This window comes from Aquarana catesbeiana, linkage group LG04, assembly GCF_042186555.1.
Source record: "Aquarana catesbeiana isolate 2022-GZ linkage group LG04, ASM4218655v1, whole genome shotgun sequence".
NCBI lineage: Eukaryota > Metazoa > Chordata > Amphibia > Anura > Ranidae > Aquarana > Aquarana catesbeiana.
This window is the reverse complement of record NC_133327.1, coordinates 268,282,988-268,301,917: the sequence shown is the minus strand read 5'-3', so window position 1 is coordinate 268,301,917 and position 18,930 is coordinate 268,282,988. Positions and strand designations below refer to the sequence as shown.

At 44.6% G+C, this 18,930-nt stretch overlaps 1 protein-coding gene across 22 annotated transcripts in view; it reads left to right on the top strand.

Annotated features, from left to right (window-relative positions):
* The window catches only part of DIS3L2 (DIS3 like 3'-5' exoribonuclease 2), a 1,051,599-nt gene that overhangs the window by 158,029 nt on the left and 874,640 nt on the right, over positions 1 to 18,930 (top strand). For all 22 annotated transcript variants that reach the window (XM_073626503.1, XM_073626502.1, XM_073626498.1 and 19 more), the window contains one exon: positions 10,601 to 10,713. In XM_073626503.1, coding sequence (XP_073482604.1) covers positions 10,601 to 10,713 — 113 coding nt within the window. The remainder of the gene's footprint in view (positions 1 to 10,600; positions 10,714 to 18,930) is intronic.

Sequence of the window (18,930 nt, the reverse complement as noted above, 5' to 3'; positions counted from 1 at the left end):
TCCCAGGGTTTATTAGGTGGTTCCCCTTCCCCTCCACCTATGGTCCATAGCAGATTCCACATTTTGCCTACTGTGCTCAGCCACCCTTTTTGCCTAATGGATGCACGACTGTCTGGGTGGGTATGATGTATACTGCCCCCATGCTCGTTCAGGCAGGTTGATTTGCCCGGGTAATCTTTGGTGAAATTACTACTGTATACTTTGACCTGGTCTTGCTTATGACATTTCAATTAGAGGCCTATAGGTCCTGGTCGATCTTATATTTGCTCTTCTATCTCAACACTTTGCACTCCTTGTGCAACCTTCTACTACAAAGGACTTGTTGCCCGCTGGGACTAATCCTGGGCCTTGTGGGCATCCCCAGTTTTCTTTCTCCAAATAAGAGGCATTCCCTTTTCTGGGGACACCCTCGTAAGACCCAATCCCTTTTGCTTTCTCTCCTTGCCCTATTGTATTTTTTTTGTTGCCCCTTAAAACCTCGAAAGGCTAAGTTCAAAAATGTTTTTTCTTGAACATCACAGGACACAGAGCCTCAGTAATTACTGATGGGTTATATAGGTATCACTAGGTGATTGGACACTGGCACACCCTACCAGAAAGTTCAAGACCCCTATATAATCCCTCCCAGTTGCAGGGATACCTCAGTTTTTTATGCCAGTGTCTTAGGTGATGGATGTGTAAAGATGTCCTGAGCTCCAAAGGGATTATCCTATATCCTATACTGGGGCAAGCAAGGCGAACCGGATCCATTTCAAAGTGTCTTTTCTTGGCCAAATTGGATGGTACCCGGGCCTCGTGTCTGTAACGCTTCTCTTTTTAGAGAGCTGGACCCCGCATATCAGAAAATGATTTTCTATCCTTATTTCTGGCCGGGTGCTTTACAGGCCAGAACTGTGGATCCCCCTATTCGTAGGGGGCCCCAGTCTCTGAAGGTTTTTTCAAATGGAGCCCACCGTGAGAGGCGAAGATTGGGTCTGTACAAACAGAACCCTGTGGCTGGATAAGGTAAGGGAGATTCCACAGAATTTTTTAATTCTAGTAGGTTTCTCCTTTAAGGTAAATGCATGCTATGCCTATTGTCGCCACCGGGGGCTGCCAAGAGCACATACCTTCACATGCTGTCAGTCTCAGTGTTTCCACGCAGCACAAGCTCCTTCGGCCGGCTCAGGTAGGATGGGATGGGGGGCTCTCCTTAGGGATATCTCCCTCCAGACTAGGGGGAGGCCGCAGGTGGTCTGTAGAGTGGTTATACACCGCATTTTCACCGCCGCTGCCGCCGCCATTTTGCCACGTGTAGGCCCCATCACTACTGGCCTCTCTCCTTCTCCCCCTCCCCCAGCCTTTCCTCCAGGCTGTTCTGGAGGGTCGTCCCGCGCTGGAAACATGCGGTTTTCGAAAAACGAGGGGGGGCGGGGCATCAGCACAGCGTCCAGCGTGCTCAGACGCCCACAGGGCTGGCTGCAGGCTATTTAGGCACAGATTACATGTGCACTAAGCCTTCTGGAGGGACACAGAGCTGACGGTCGCATGTAATGTGGGACACAGGCATTCTCCTAGGCAGCATTTACTAAGGTAACACCAGACTGGGCATTTGGTAGCAGGGCTTTTAGCCGGACTACATCGCTCAGCAGTCAGTGTTCATTTTGTGATACCTCCACCTTGTTGCTTTGCACTATGGGTAGAAGAGATTCAAACACCCCAAGAACCAGAGACTCTAGGGGATCTCGTTCAGGTTCTGAGGACCCCCTTTCTGCAGCAACAGTTTTCAACACTTTATCCTATGGAAGAAAGGTTTGTTAAAAATGTGGGGAATACCGGCCATTGATGCCGCAATTTCCTCCGTAAATAGTAGTCTCACTTGTCCTGTAGACAATGCTCAGGGATCCGGTGGATAAAAAGATGGAATCCCTATTGAAGGATGTTTTCTCCTTGGCAGCTTCAGTGGCTCAACCTGCAATAGCAGCGATTGGAGTCTGTCAATACCTAAGAGATCATGTTAAGCCGGTCATCATGGTTTTACCTGAACAACAGGCCCAGGGGTTGGCTAACCTTCCAGCGGCCTTATGTTATGATGTTGACGCCATCAGAGATTCTATCGTGCAAACCTCTCGTCTTTCACTGGGGTTGGTGCATATATGTAGAATCCTATGGTTGAAAAATTGGTCAGCCGAAGCACCATGTAAGAAACTGCTGGCTGGGTTTCCATTTCGTGGTGCAAGGTTGTTTGGAGAAGACTTGGATGACTATATCAAGAGAATCTCTTGTGGGAAAAGTACTCTTATCTGTTAAGAAGAAGAGGAAGCGTCCCTCTTTCAAACGGACTCTTTCCCCAGCGCCAGGGGCGTCTGCCTCCAGGCAGTCTCGATGGCCTCCTCCATCTGGGTCCCGAAACATGAGCCAACCCCAGGGACAAAAGTCCTGGGGGAAGAAGCCTATTAGGCAAAACACTAAGACCTTTTCATTAAGGGGCGCCCCTGCTCGCTCGAGTGGGGGGGAAGACTGCGACAATTCTCAGAGCTCTGGTAGGAGGACTTCCAGGACAGATGGGTAATCTCCACAGTAACCTTAGGGTACAAGCTGCAGTTTCAAGAATTTCCCTATCCTCGTTTCCTCAGATCAAGTGTCCCCAGAAATCCAGAGAAGAAGCAGTCGCTCCTAGCGTTAGAGCGACTTTTGTCGCAGGAGGTCATTATGGTGGTTTCCGCAAAGGATCAAGGATTGGGCTTCTATTCCAACCTTTTTACGGTCCAAAAAACAAATGGGGATGTCAGACCCATTCTGGATTTAAGGGCTCTGATCCGATTCCTAAGGATTCAGTCCTTCTGCATGGAATCAATTCGCACGGTAGTCTTCACCGTGCAGGGAGGAGAATTTCTGACATCGATAGACATCAGAGATGCATATCTGCATGTGCCCATTTTTCCTGCTCATCAGAAGTTTCTGCGCTTCCAGATAGGAGGGTGCCATTTCCAGTTTGTGGCTCTGCCTTTTGGGATAGCCACTGCACCTCGAGTGTTCACAAAGGTCTTGGCCCCTCCTCTGGCCAGATTAAGGGCTCAGGGTATAGCTGTCATAGCATACCTAGACAATCTGCTCCTGATAGACCAGTCGGTAGCCTCCTTGAACGGGAACTTGAGGACCACAGTCAAGTATCTGGAACACCTAGGTTGGATCCTCAACCTAGAAAAATCTTTAAAATACAAAATGAGAGGCCTATATTACCATAAAGATTGCAATAAGTACAAGTACCATCATTCCAAAATGTCAAGATCAAGGAAAAGAGGGTAGGGTGGTAGTTGCAGTTGCTGCTACTGTCAGCCAGCGTCTCCACCCCCCAACAGAGGGAAAAAAGGGGGGACTATTACGGTACTCAGTGTAGGTATACAATAAGGGTATGGAGTAGAAAGAAATATAAAATATTTTTATAAAAGTTTACTTTTAATAGAAAAAACGTTCATAAAATTACAATACCGCATACAATTGCGATTATAAACAACAAAAACAGCACTACATATAACCATAAAAAGGAGATACCACATAGTCTGCACAATTTAGATGGCAAATATGTGTACAGCTTTATTTCTCGACCGGTTTCGCGGTTAACACTGCTTCTTCAGGAGACCCATATCTACAATATGACATAAGGTAGTTTTAACATATACAAGCATATAAACATGTGCATATAGGATTATTGCAGCAGGGTTGTTGGCAAAATATCAGAACACTCCATATAAAAAATAAGGACAAGCTCACCCATTCAGGAGATTTCTGTGGGCATGCAGGACCCCATATAAATCCCCCTGCGGCGGACACACGGGATGACAGGTAGCCTCTGATAAATAAATAAACATTTGATTAATCGATTATAAACATCACCGTACTGTGATATCAAAAGGGGGGGGTGTGTGCCAATGCCAAGTAATTCAGATAGCCCAAGGTAATGGTGCAGGGAGGAAAATTATGTGGAGTTCCGTGGAGAAAAAAGGGGTGAAGAAACAGGAGAAAGGAATAGGAGGTTGGGGAAGGGGGGCCAGAGTCGAAGAAATTGTGAACCAGAGAATAGAGAAGAGGGAGAAGGGGGAAGACGGAAGGGGAGGAGGGGGGGGGAAATGGAAAGGGTGGGAAAAGGGGGGAGGGAGGGGGGAGTGTTCTGATATTTTGCTAACAACTCTGCTGCAATAATCCTATATGCACATGTTTATATGCTTGTATATGTTAAAACTACCTTATGTCATATTGTAGATATGGTTCTCCTGAAGAAGCGGTGTTAACCGCGAAACCGGTCGAGAAATAAAGCTGTACACATATTTGCCATCTAAATTGTGCAGACTATGTGGTATCTCCCTTTTTATGGTTATATGTAGTGCTGTTGTTTTTGTTGTTTATAATCGCAATTGTATGCGGTATTGTAATTTTATGAACGTTTTTTCTATTAAAAGTGAACTTTTATAAAAAATATTTTATATTTCTTTCTACTCCATACCCTTATTGTATACCTACACTGAGTACCGTAATAGTCCCCCCTTTTTTCCCTCTGTTGGGGGGTGGAGACGCTGGCTGACAGTAGCAGCAACTGCAGCTACTGCCCTACCCTCTTTTTTTCCTTGATCTAGAAAAATCTTTCCTAAAACCAGTAAGAAGACTGGAGTATTTGGGTCTGATCATAGATACAAGCCAGGAGAAAATATTTCTAACTCAGGCAAAGATCACTGCTTTAAGGGAGCTGATTCTGGCAGTCAGGACCAAGAAGGGTCCTTCTGTCTGCCTTTGTATGAGGCTGCTAGGAAAGATGGAGTCTTCATTCGAAGCAGTTCCTTATGCTCAGTTTCATTCAAGACTGCTGCAACACAGTATTCTGTCAGAAGAAGGTTCAGGCATTAGACTTTCCGATGCACCTGTTTCATGCGGTGTGTCAGAGCCTCAATTGGTGGCTCATACCCAAAAACCTGCAGAAGGGGAAATCCTTCCTACTGGTTACCTGCATGGTGGTAACAGATGCCAGTCTGTCGGGTTGGGGAGCAGTTCTGGAACAGTCTGCGGTTCAGGGGGTATGGTGCAAAACCGAGAGGACCTTACCCATCAACATTCTGGAGATCCGTGCGGTATATCTAGCCCTAAAGGCCTGGACTATCAGGCTACAGGGTTGCCCGGTCAGGATCCAGTCTGACAATGCCACAGCGGTGGCTTATGTCAATCATCAGGGAGGCACCAGGAGCTGAGCTGCTCAAAGAGGTGAACCAGATCTTAGTCTGGGCAGAGAAGCATGTGCCATGCATATCGGCAGTTTTCATTCCAGGGATAGAGAACTGGCAGGCGGACTATTTAAGTCGCCAGCAGTTACTTCCAGGGGAATGGTCTCTGCATCCCAACGTCTTTTGGGCCATATGCCAAAGATGGGGGGGGGTTCCAGATGTAGATCTCTTTGCATCCCGATTCAATAAAAAGATGGACAGATTTGTGGCAAGGACAAAAGATCCTGTTGCTTGTGGGATGGATGCGTTGGTGACTCCGGGGCATCGGTTCTCACTGATTTATGCATTCCCGCCTATTCTGCTACTGCCACGACTCCTTCCCAGGATCAGGCAGGAATGGAAGTCAGTACTTCTGGTGGCCCCCGCTTGGCCCAGAAGGACGTGGTATGCGGAAATAGTAAGGATGACGGTGGGTTCCTCGTGGACACTACCGGTACGCCCAGACCTGTTATCTCAAGGTCCAGTGTTCCATCCTGCCTTACAAACGCTAAATTTGACGGTTTGGCTATTGAGACCCACGTTCTGAAGAGTCGTGGGCTTTTAGGTCCTGTGATATCTACCTTGATTAATGCAAGGAAGCCAGCTTCCAGAATGATTTATCATAGAGTCTGGAAAACTTATGTATCCTGTTGTGAATCCAGGGGTTGGCATCCCAGAAAATATGTGATAGGTAGAATTCTTGATTTTCTACAATTGGGTTTAGAGATGAAGCTGGCCTTGAGTACCATCAAGGGCCAGGTCTAGGCCTTATCAGTATTATTTCAACGGCCACTTGCTTCGCATTCTTTGGTCCGAAACTTTATTCAGGGGGTGACGTGTCTTAATCCTCCGGTTAGGGTGCCCCTAAACCCCTGGGACTTGAACTTGGCTCTGTCTGTGTTACAGAAACAGCCTTTTGAACCAATACGTCAGATTCCTTTGGTCTTGTTTACAAGGAAGTTAATTTTTCTGGTAGCCATTTCTTCTGCTAGAAGAGTATCAGAATTAGCAGCCCTTTCCTGTAAAGAGCCTTATTTGATTGTACACAAGGATAGAGTGGTACTGCGCCCTCATCCTAGTTTTTTACCGAAGGTGGTTTCAGATTTTCATTTAAACCAAGACATTGTTCTGCCTTCCTTTTTTCCAGATCCCGGTTCTCCGGAAGAAAGATCACTACATTCTTTGGATGTAGTAAGAGCAGTCAAGGCCTATCTGGAGGCAACTGCTCAGATTCGCAAAACGGATGTTTTGTTTGTGCTGCCAGAGGGTCCCAATAGAGGACAGGCAGGGTCAAGCTACCATTTCTAAATTGATTCAACAGTTGATTATTCAGGCTTACGGTTTGAAACAGAAGATTCCTCAGTTTCAGATCAGGGCACATTCCACAAGGGCTATTGGTGCTTCTTGGGCAGTGCATCACCGGGCCTCTGTGGCTCAAATCTGCAAGGCCGCAACCTGGTCTTCAGTACATACATTCACCAGATTCTATCAGGTGGATGTGAGAAGGCATGAGGATATCGCCTTTTGGGCGTAGTGTGCTGCAGGCAGCGGTACAGGGTCCTCAGGTCTGATTGCACCCTACTTGGTTGTGGTCCCCCCCTCAGACAGCATTGCTCTGGGACATCCCATCAGTAATTACCGAGGCTCTGTGTCCCGTGATGTTTGAGAAAGAAAATAGGATTTTTTATAACAGCTTGCCTGTAAAATCCTTTTCTTTTGATGGACATCACGGGACACAGAGGTCCCGCCCCTCTTCTAATACACTATATTGCTTGGCTACTAAACTGAGGTATCCCTGCAAGGGGGAGGGATTATTTAGGGGGTTGAACTTTCTGGTAGGGTGTGCCAGTGTCCAATCACCAGTGATACCTATATAACCCATCAGTAATTACTGAGGCTCTGTGTCCCGTGATGTCCATCGAAAGAAGGATTTTACAGGTAAGCTTTTATAAAAAATCCTATTTTTTTTTTTTTCTCTAAATGCCAGCTCCTCCTATATAGCATTCAAGTACTCTTCTTTTTTTTTCTTTTTTTTTTTTTTTTTTTTTGACAAACTATCAAAGCTTTCCATAAAATCTACAGACGCATACCTTACTGTCCTACATCCATGATTCAAAATGTATCTATTGCTTCTGTCTTGCGTCCTTACAAGACTGTAGGTTATGACACAGGAAGGAGTTGACCAGCAGATCTCATTAGCATACACCCAGCATCATCCACCCTCCAATTCCCAGGTGCACATTTTTTAAATGAAATGTAATCAATCCGTGATCACCCTTCTCACTAAATACACAATCAGATTGCATAGTGTATGGCCATCTTTATTCAAGTACATAGGATGGAGTGGACACTCAGCTGTCAAGCCCCGTTCACATCTTTGCTTAGCGGGAACACGCATTCCCACGTTTTTTTTTTTTTTGGGAGGTGTTTTGGAGCATTTTCACTCATCACACATAGGGCAGCCCATCCACCGGAATGGGCTGCCCTGCACGCAGCAATCGCCCCAAAGAAGCTTCAGAACTTTTTTTAGAGCTGAGCTTGGTGCGTTTTTACTGTGACTTTTGGTGCAGTGCATATCAGAAACTGATGTGAATGGAGCCTCACTGTTCTTGTGGTAGTGCACCAATTTCACTTTCAGGCCCCATTCATTTTTTTTTTTTAGTAGAGACCCTAGAGAATAAAATGGTGGTTGCAATATTTTTTCACACTGTATTTGCGCAGCGGTCTTTCAAATGCATTTTTTTGGGGAAAAATTACTTTAAAGAATTAAAAAAAACAAAACAGTAAAGTTAGCCCAATTTTTTTTTGTATGTGAAAGATTTTAAATTGTGAGAATCATGATCTTTTTATTCTAAGCAAAAAAAATTATTCTAATTTTGGCCAGAATCGTGCAGCTCTACTCTGTGCCTTTGGTTGGGGAGATTCACCTCATCTTTGTTTTGTTTACCATTGTCACAAAGTAAAAGAATCCATTTTGGGTTGTCGCCAGAACAGAAACAGGGGGGGAATCTTCTAATGGGGACAACTGACAACCATGACTTCTCACTGTGAAGAGTTTACCTATTGCCTTTATTCCTATTTTGGCTATGGGAATGAAAGTGGAGGGAAATCTCCATAATGGGGCGCAGGTGACTAAAATTAAACTGACCAGTTATGATTTTCCCGTACTCCATCCAAAATGAGGAAGTTTGGCCTTCAGTGCTGCTTTAATTCAGCAATGAAACCATTTTTATGCAATGATCCGTTAAAGGCTGCAAATCCTGAAGATTTCTGATAAATATTTGCACAAGAAGTTTGAGCTTGGACATAATTTTTTACAAGATATCTTTTACAAAGCCAAACCCCTGTCTTGGAACACTCTGGTGGAAGCTTTTTCTTCTTGCTTGTATAATTGGTTCAAGGGCAATGCCGTCACTAATTCAAGTTGGAAAAGGTAATCTGAAACGGGTATCTTACCTGCAACTAGGTAAATGTGTGCTCTCCCTTCAGAGGCTACTGAGACCTTTTTTTTGCTTATTTAATTGCAGGTAATACCAATGTGTTCATTTTCTTCTAAATGTTTCGTTTGATCATGGTGGCCAGAATTACATTTAACGCATAACATTGTGTTTACAAAATGTTAGCATTGTATGAAAAATGATTATATTTCTGTTGCAGTCTACATTTGCAGGTAATCCCTGGCTGTGTGGACTGGACAGCCATGGATAGCGTTTCAAGTATACAGGGCTTGGTGGCTGTAGCTAGCTGCTTTCGGTTGGCAAAAATGGCTGCAGTAATTGGCTAGTCATCCGTGTATAGCATAACTGGATTAGAGCAATATTCTGAAGGAGTTTTGCTTTAAAACCTTTCATCTAAAAATCACCCCCTTTTTGCTCCTCTTAAACGTGTTTTTCATTTGTTGATCTGGCCTTGTCTGCCTTTGAATTTTGTTAATGGAGTGTCCATGATTGGTAATAAGGGTAGTTTAGGATATTGTGATTGGTGCAACATATCCCAAAAGTCAGATGTGAGCCTTTAGTGAAGAAAGGCTGAGCAAGGTATATTTTCTAGCTTTAAAAAAAGCATTGTGTAATTTCTGAATGATAAAAACCACTGCGTCACCAATTAAAATTGGCAAGCTGCTGACACTACAATTTAGACAAATTGTGCAATGTGGATGAGGGTTAAAGTGCAGCACTAAAATTAATATATGCGAATAAGCAATTAGTGCAACACTAATCTGGCCAATGACTGGCACCTATAATGTGTAAAATACTAGTGATATAGAATGGTGATATAAAAATTAACAAAGCAGTAATCGCAATGTCCATCAAATTAAATCTAGAGACATGAGTCCAAACATAAAAGAAAAGTGACTTCAAGTAAAAAACTGTTCATTAACAGTGGAAGATGTTCTGCTTTTGTGAGGAAGAGCCACCATGGAAAGGATTCGCTGTGCCCCTTGAAAAGGGGAAACCACCATAGATAACATTCACCATCCAATGTGCAGCCACCACCAGACAGGGTGATTGGGTCCTCATACCAAATGTGGCTCTCTGCCAGCAGCAAGGAGGCAGACGTGCAAGAACACTGCAGAGACTTGAACTTTACAGGAACCAGCATACAAGGATTTGCTGCAGCACAAATCCAGCATCCAAACAGTCTTGGGCTCCCACCATCGGAATAAGGGTCATAATAAAAAATCTCCACATAGCATAAAATCCTTAACTAAGGTTTTATTGAATAAAGTAGAACACTTCCATTCCACAGTTAAATGAACTGTTTTTTTTTTTTTTTTTTTTTTTTTTTACTTGAAGTCACTTTTTTCTTAATCTGATGGACGTTGCGATTCATTACCGCTTTGTTAATTTTTATATCACCATTCTAGATCACTAGTATTTTACACATGTTATAGGTGCCAGTCACTGGCCAGATTTTAGTGTTGCACTGTCACTTTAATTGCTTACGCGCATATATTCATTTAGCATTGTATCTATTGGATGTTCAGGCCAGCTTCCTTAGGGAGTTTGTTGCAGGCTTTGCAATGAAAATGTGTCTAAGCTTTGCCACTGCTGGGTATTCATGACCTTCACACTTTTTTTTAATTTTTTTTATGAAACTGCATGTTCATAATACAGTAAATCTGTCACATACAGCAGGGTTTGTGCTAATGTACTGCAGAGATGAGATTTCTGAGGTTAGTGATTGCTTTTGGATTTTTTTTTTTTTTTCTTTACAGTTTTTAAGTTGTTCCTAATGACATGTTTACTCATGAGTGCATTTAAATGACTGTCCTTTTACATGTTCGGATAGACTAAACATTCTTTTATGTATTTGATTTTCTGACTGTTTTTCAATTACCTTTTCTTTTTTTATTTGGTGTAATGTAGGGAACATGGGTGCAAACCGTACACGCAACAAAGGACGGAAGAAAAATATCTTTGAAGTGTACATGGACAAGGATGATGTAACTGCAGGTTTGAAGAGAGGTGAACTGATTCAGGTATGGAAAGCGGAGTTCAGTGTCAGGACAAATATTCATGTTTATAGTACCACAAAGTGTGTATACTGTTCATCTGAAGTTTCTAGTTTTGAAATCCTAGGTATCTTGGGTGCTGCTCCAATTGTGCTCTGTGGCATACTGGAAAGGGATAAGCCCTACAAACACCAACCCAGCCTGAAAGGTGAATACGCTTAATCATGGAGACCTCCATGATTAAGCCCAGTGGGCAGGGTAAAATTCATAGGGCAGCTGAAGCTGTCTTGACGCGTTACCTTTCGGGCTGGGTTTGTGTGCAGCAGTTCTCAGTTTCCAGTATCTTCTAGTATTAAAGTAGAAATGAATTAGAGCCCCACAAGGTTTTTTTGCGATCAGTGTTCCCACTCTGTAGATTCACTCCTGCCAATTGTTCTGGTGGCTGTTGTTACCAAGTCGTAAAGTGATGGAAAAAGTTAAAATCTTAAGTTATCACTATTAGAACAGTTTTCACTGGAACATTTACCCTCCTTTTGTTGTAATTACTGTCTAAGCTCCCATTCACAACTGAGTATTTATTTTTCTGCTTTTTTTTTTTTGTGCCTAACGTACACTGTAGGTTCCAGTTCTTATAAAACTGTCCCTGTTCATACTTGTACACTCAGTCTCTCCCTATGGTCTACACCCTAAGTTCAAAATGGTCCATAAGCTTTTTTTTGTATATTCATGCGCTTCTGCATTAATATACTATAATGTGCCTGTAATTATGCAACCTGCATTTTTGTGAGCTTATGCGCCCAGCCCAGGAAATATGTGAAACGTGTTGCACGTGTAAAAAAAAAAACTGCACAAACCCCAAAACTTTGAATATACTAGAAATGTGCTGTACGCAAGTGTAAATGCAAACTAAGGCCATAATCCTCTCCCTTTGTAGAGATTTTCTCAAATTATTGTGTCTGAGACAGGAAGTTAAGAGAACTCAATGGGACAGATAACCAAAGTAAACCACAAAGGTTTTAACCATTCCCTATGCCATCCAAAATTAAAATGTTTTGGTTGCATATATTTTAAAACCGAAAATCCAATGTGAAAAGCTGGCAGTGATTATTTCAACTACACCGTAGGTACAGTATTTTCTACACACATTGATATAAAAAAAACTTAGTGGTTGTAACCCCTCATGTATATCCAGTGAAGTGAATAGCTTTAGGTGATAGAGATGAAACAAATCTCCCTACGTAAGTTTCTTTAATCATACATCACGGGACACAGAGCCATAGTAATTACTATGTGGGTTATAGTCCACCTTCAGGTGCTGGACACTGGCACACCCTAAACAGGAAGTTGCCTCCCTATATAACCCCTCCCATACTGGGAGTATCAGTTTTTTCGCCAGTGTCTAAGGTGTTGGTCACGAGTGAAGATATGCTGTGCTGAGCTCCACTGGAGCAATCCTTGCTTGGGCTAGCTATGCAGCCGGATCCATTCAAAGTGTCTTTTAGGCCGAATTGAATGGTACCTGGGCCTTGTGTCTGAAGAAACGAGGTTTTGCCTGTAACGCTTCTTTTTAGAGAGCTTGACCCTGGAATCCAGTACTTTGGTATTTTAAGCCAAAGTTTTTTACTGGCGAGGTGCTATTACAGGTCCAGGATTGTGGGTTCCCCGAGGGTCCCTGGGTCCTGAAGGTTTAACGGAACCCACCGTGAATGGAATTTTTAAATTTTCTTATGAAATGTTTCCTTTAAAAAAGTAAATGTTGTCATGCCTGTGTCACCACTGGGGGCTGTATAGTGCACGTACCTTCTCAGGCTTCCTCAGATCATGCTGTCACAGAAGCAGCAGGATTTTTTCCTCCGGCTAGCAGGCAGACCTCCGGTAAGCTTGGGGGGGTTTTGCTTCCACCAGACACCCCCCACCTGGGCCGAACTCTCCCCCTCTTCACGAGGCTGAGCATTAAGGGAGAGCTAAACGATCGGCGTTGCCTTTTTCTTTCACCGCCCCTACACGGCGGCAGCTTCCAGGTCTCCTCCATGCCATCCCTCCCTCACACACAAGCTGATCCTGTGGGATTGGAGGCCCGCGCTTGTGCGGGAAAACTTTTTTTGAAAGAGGGGGGGCTTGGGGCTTAGCACAGCGTTGGCGTCCTCCAACCCGGGAGTGTGTTTTAAAAGAAAACAAAAAACCTCCATTTGTGCTGGCTGCAAAATTGTCAGAGGGACACGAGCAAAGAGGAGCATGAAAGAAGTTGGCGACACAGGCATTTCCTATTTGACACGTTAAAGCGGAGTTCCACACAAAAATGGAACTTCCGCTTTTCGTAACCCTCCCCCCCCCTCCGGTGTCACATTTGGCACCTTTCAGGGGGGAGGGGGGTGCAGATACCTGTCTAAGACAGGTATTTGCACCCACTTCCGGCATAGACTCCCACGGGAGTGTATGCCTCTTCCTGTCCCTCCGCGCTGTCTCCTGGGAAACACACAGGTCCCAGGAGATAGCGGGGACCAGTTACGACGCGCAGCGCGACTCGTGCATGCGCAGTAGGAAACCGGGAAGTGAAGCCGCAACGCTTCACTTCCTGATTCCCTAACCTAGGATGGTGGCGGCAGCTGCCGAGAGTCGAGCGAGTGATCGGCGTCGGCTGCCGACATCCCTGGACCCTGGGACAGGTAAGTGGCCATTTATTAAGTCAGCAGCTGCAGAATTTGTAGCTGCTGGCTTTTAATTTTTTTTTTTTTTTAGGTGGACTCCCTTTTTAATAGCAGCGGCTGTGGCTCGACTATTGCTCAAGCAGTGGATGCGATTTCTTCTGGTAGCACCTCTGCTTTGTGCATCGGGCTAAGGCCAGAAGGGGGGGTTGAAACACCCCCAAAAAAGAGCTAAAGGTCTCCCTCAAGCTCTGGAAAGCCTACTCATCTCTACAAATGGCATCCTTCCCTGAGAGGGGGTGGCTGGTCAGAGTAAGCATCTGGGCCATGAAATGTTTGCAACTGTTTTCAACACTGCAGCCCCTGTTTATTTTACTAGAAAACTTTTTTTTCCTCAGCCATGATAGGTTTGAAAAAAAAAAGTTAGCGGCTTTAATCCTGTCCCAGTGTGGGACAAGATGCGTGACAGGTTCTCTACCATTACCCAGGAACCTCAAACTGAGGAACTTTGGGCCGGAGAAGATGAATTCCCTCAGGGGAACGTGGTGAGGCTGATACTCCTCTTCTGAGGTGTCAAATGCAGGAGAATCAGCTTTCACAATCTGTAAGATTGTTGGCGCAAGTTCTTGCTGAATGGTCTGCTCCACATTTATGTAACCTTAACTGAGTGTTTGGGTTCGCTAAAGCTTCCTCAAGCTGTGCGTGTCTTTCCTGTCCATTCATTGCTGGAAAAGCTTTTTTGTATCTGAGTGGATCACCCAGAAAAGCATTATTTTTCCCTCCTAAAGTTTTCACACTTTATCCTATGGTGGAGTAAATTCGCTAAGTAGGGTATACCAGCAATTAATGCGGCTTTATCCTCTGTGAATAAGAGTTTGACTTGTCAAGCAGACAATGCTCAAATGCTTAGGGATCCAACGGATAAGAAGTTAGAATTCCTAGTAAAAAAAATAACTTTTTTTCTTTTTTCTTTTTTCCTCTGGCAGTTAGTGTGTCTCAGCCTTCGCTGACAGTAATTAATTAGTTAATCGTTGAGAGACCAGTTTAAACAGGTGTTCAAGGTTAGGGCCCAGGATCTGGCAGCTTTATGTTTGCAATAGTTGCTATGAGAGATTCTATCCTTCAGGCCTTGCGCCCTTTGCTAAGCGCCATGCAAGAAGCTCCTGGCTAGTCTTCCTTTTTGCCCCCAAAGCTGCATAACCCAAATGTATGTGAAAAATCTGAAGTTTCCCCAGGGTTTTTTTTAGAAGCAGAGAATTTGTATAAAAATAGTTGATGTAAAAAAATCATTTATTTAACAGACAAGAATAATTTCAAATGAACAATGAATCATCCATATAGGTAGTGCGACACAAAAACAAACATGGAACATCACTCATGGCAAGGAACACCCTATGTACAAGCATGGTTTGCCAATTGTATTGATGACGTATGTATCCACATGAAAAACCCCATTGCATTTTGACCCTTGCGATTTCCGGTCTCTTCAGGGGGATTTATATTCTAGGAAAATAACAAAATATCTAAAGTCATTGGACAATATAAAAAATGTATGTAGGTATAGCATTTCGAATTGAGCAAAATTATATCTCCATACACATAGAGGTATAGTTGCCGATGGATGAAGACATGAGGATGTATCGCACAAACCAGCATTGCAGGATTGTAGTTGTCTAATGATCCCATCACTGCTGCACACCCCCCCCCTGCATCCTCCGGGTGGGCGCATAGTCCACTGAGCTTGCAGGGGGGGCCACGTTCTAGGACCCGGAGAGGAGCATGGGGGGTAAAACACCTGCAGATGGACATGCAAAGACTTTTTGTGAGTAGTCATTTAGATAATGTTAGAGGAGTGTATAGAAGTGTATGGCAGCTGTAGGCTAGTTATTTGGTCACTAGTGGATTCATATTATAGAAAAATTAAGTTATACATAACATGGTGTAGTTTATTTGTTAGTTGGATTGGTTGTAAAAAGGGTTGGCTAGCAGTGAAAGGTTGGGTGGGGGATGGGGGTGTAGTGATGTGATTTAGTGAGAGTGCATGATGTGGGATTGACTGATGGGGCAAAACAAGTGTAAAAGTGAAAACAAAAAAGCTACTAAAAACTGAAAAATAAGTGTTAAAGTGTAGACATTGTATATGTGGAGGGAGAAGGGGGAAATAATCGAATAGAATGAAATGATGAAAGTGAGATGGATTTGGGTGCCAAACAAGTGATGTGACACTGAATAGTATATATGTAAGGTAAAAGGATATGACTAAGGTTTTTACTACATAGGGATAATGGTGTATAGGTTAAATAAATCACAATGTTGGAAAATGAAAATATATGGGTGTAAAGCAAGTACATTAGCCAGTCAAAAGCATTCCAAAAAGCTGCACTTACAAAACTGATGGAGTGCTTGGTATTATATGACAGCAACTACCAGGGAACACCTCGGGATCTCCTGGGAGCTGTGGGGTTTTAAAGTGTCTGCATGATTGTCCATAGGTGTCAGGCCCCTCCCCATCTTGTTCGTTTCGTTTCATTTCAAATCCATTGTGTTAGTGTATAGAGCCAAAAAGATTAGAATTGTGTCGATGTCCCAATATTTATGGACCTGACTGTACAAGCTCCCAAACAACCTTTCCGCTGGCTTCTATGTACTCTGGACATTCAGGGGGATGCAGTTGGGTGTCCTTCCCTTCGTACACCCGGAAGACATAGATATACCCTGTTTCTCGGTCACGTAGGTTGTAGAGCTTAACCCCATATTGGGCCCTTTTGCTGGGGATAAACTGCTTGAACCCAAGCCTACCTGTGAAGTGGACCAATGACTCATCCACGGAGATATTTTGGTCGGGGATGAATAACTGGGGGAATTTCTCAGAGAAAAAAATTTAGAAGTGGCCGAATTTTAAATAATTTGTCATGTGATGGGTCATTTCGGGGAGGGCACTGGGTGTTGTCATTGTAATGGAGGAAACGCATATCATTAGGTATCTTGATCTTGGCATATGGTGGATGGGGTTGGTGGACCAATAGGAGTATAATTCATTTTTTTTTTTTGTGAGTCCCATATTAAATGTTAGACCTAAAAATAATTTAAATTCCTCCACTGTCAATGGTCTCCACTCATAGGGATGGGCATAACTTGAACCAGGGTTGCTTGTTATAAATTGTTGTGCATAGAGGTTGCACTGGGCCAAGATGGAGGATAATAGGTCTTGGGTAAAAATTTAAAAAAATCAATAGGGGCAAAATTCTGTGTTCACCCGAACACCTGGCTGGGCAGTGAAAGGGGGAATGTTTGCTGCTCTTGAATTGGGGGGAAGCCACAGAGGGTTTTCAAGGGCATAGGGAAGGCTGGCATGGGTCCTAACGCTTTGGGTCCAAGATGACACCCCGATAGTTCTTGGCCTTTGCTGCAGTGGTACTTCATTTCTTCTGGATGGCACTGTGCTACTGGTGGGTGGCACTGAGCTGCTATTTGATGCCACTGCATTTCTGGTGGATGGCACGGAGCTGCTGGTTGATGCTACAGCACTACTTGTGGTAGCCTGCTCCTCCTGTATCGGACCCACTGCTTACAACGGGTTCATATTCTGAACCAGAATCGACGCAGACTCAGAGCTCCCCGCTGCTCTCGTCGGTCAAGCTAAGCTGTTGATATGCCTTCTCAGCGGTAAAAACTTTTTTTGCCATACTGGTGACTGTGGGCTGTGGTGACAAACTGCTGTGGTAGGGACACTTGGACAGATATGGCTGCACTGATGGGTGCTGATGAGGCTGGTCTAATGAGGCTGCACCGCTGGCTACTGGTGAGGCTGCACCGCTGGCTACTGGTGAGGCTGCACCGCTGGCTACTGGTGAGGCTGCACCGCTGGCTACTGGTGAGGCTGCACCGCTGGCTACTGGTGAGGCTGCACCGCTGGCTACTGGTGAGGCTGCACCGCTGGCTACTGGTGAGGCCTGCACCGCTGGCTACTGGTGAGGCTGCACCGCTGGCTACTGGTGAGGCTGCACCGCTGGCTACTGGTGAGGCTGCACCGCTGGCTACTGTGTGAGGCTGCACCGCTGGCTACTGGTGAGGCTGCACCGCTGGCTACTGGTGAGGCTGCACCGCTGGCTACTGGTGAGGCTGCACCGCTGGCTACTGGTGAGGCTGCACCGCTGGCTACTGGTGAGGCTGCACCGCTGGCTACTGGTGAGGCTGCACCGCTGGCTACTGGTGAGGCTGCACTGATGGGTAGTGAAGTGGGCACTGTATTGGCACTGCTGTGCACTGTTGTACCTTTCACTCAGTTTTTCACTCGATCTCTCTTCTCTCACGCTGTATCGGTGTGAGGAGAGAAGAGAGCTGGGACTTTGCATGACCCCAGTTTGTTTACATTGCGATCGCTCCTCATTGGAGGGAGCGATCACATGGTAAAGGGCCGCTGTCATTGGCCCTTTACCGCAATCTGTGTTGCGCCGGGTCCCGTGAGCACGGACACTTCAGTACGCACGCCCCACCGGGGGCGCGCAGGAGCGAGAGTTCCGGAGGACGTCCATGGATGCTCTCCCAGAACAAGCCGACCGCGCTATAGCTGTCTTTTAGCTATGGCCCGGTCGGCATGTGGTTAATAGCTTTTTTGTTTTCACTTTTAACACTTGTTTTGCCCCATCAGTCAATCCCACATCATGCACTTTCACTCTCACTAATCACATCACTACACCCATCCCCTAGCCAACCCTTTTTACAACCAATCCAACTAACGAATAAACGACGCCATGTTATGTATAACGTGGGGGGGGGGGGGGGGGTGCGGTAGCAATGGGATCATTGGACAACTACAATCCTGCAATGCTGGTTTGTGTGATACATCCTCCATGTCTTCATCCACCCCATTGGTAACTATACCTCTGTGTATGGAGATATAATTTTGCTCAATTCGAAATGCTATACCTACATACTTGGCAACCATGCTTGTACATGGGGTGTTCCTTGCTATGAGTGATGTTCCATGTTTGTTTTTGTCGCACTACCTATATGGATGATTCATTATTCATTTGAAATTATTGTCTGTTAAATGATTTTTTTACATCAACTATTTTTATACAAATTGGCTAAAAAACCCCTGGGGAAACTTCCTATTTTTTCGTTTTGGATAATGCATCCAAAGAAATTCTAGTGGGAAAAAGTACCCCTTTTGCCTTTTAAGAAAAGGAGTAAATGTATTTTTGTTTAAAGCTCCTTCTCCTGTGCCAGGGGCATCAGCATCAGGCAGTCACGACTGCTTCTTGCTGTCAGGTTCAAAAGGTAATCCTCGGGTTAACCCAGGGACAAAAGACGTCTTGGGAGGAAACCTACAAGAATACTGAAGCCTCCTTATGAGGCGGTGGCCCCCCGCTCGTTCGAATAGGGGGAATTCTTCTGCAGTTCTCAAGTATCTGGCAGGAAGAGTGTCAAGGACGAATTGGGGACTTCCTCAATAGCTCCAGGGTACAAACTGGAGTTCCAAGAGTTCCTGTCTCTTGTTTTCTCTGATCAAACGTTTTCTAAGGATCCAGAGAAAAGTGTCTTTTTTTTTTTTTTTTTTCTCGCTCGATTTCTCGCTCCATCTCTCTCTCTCTCT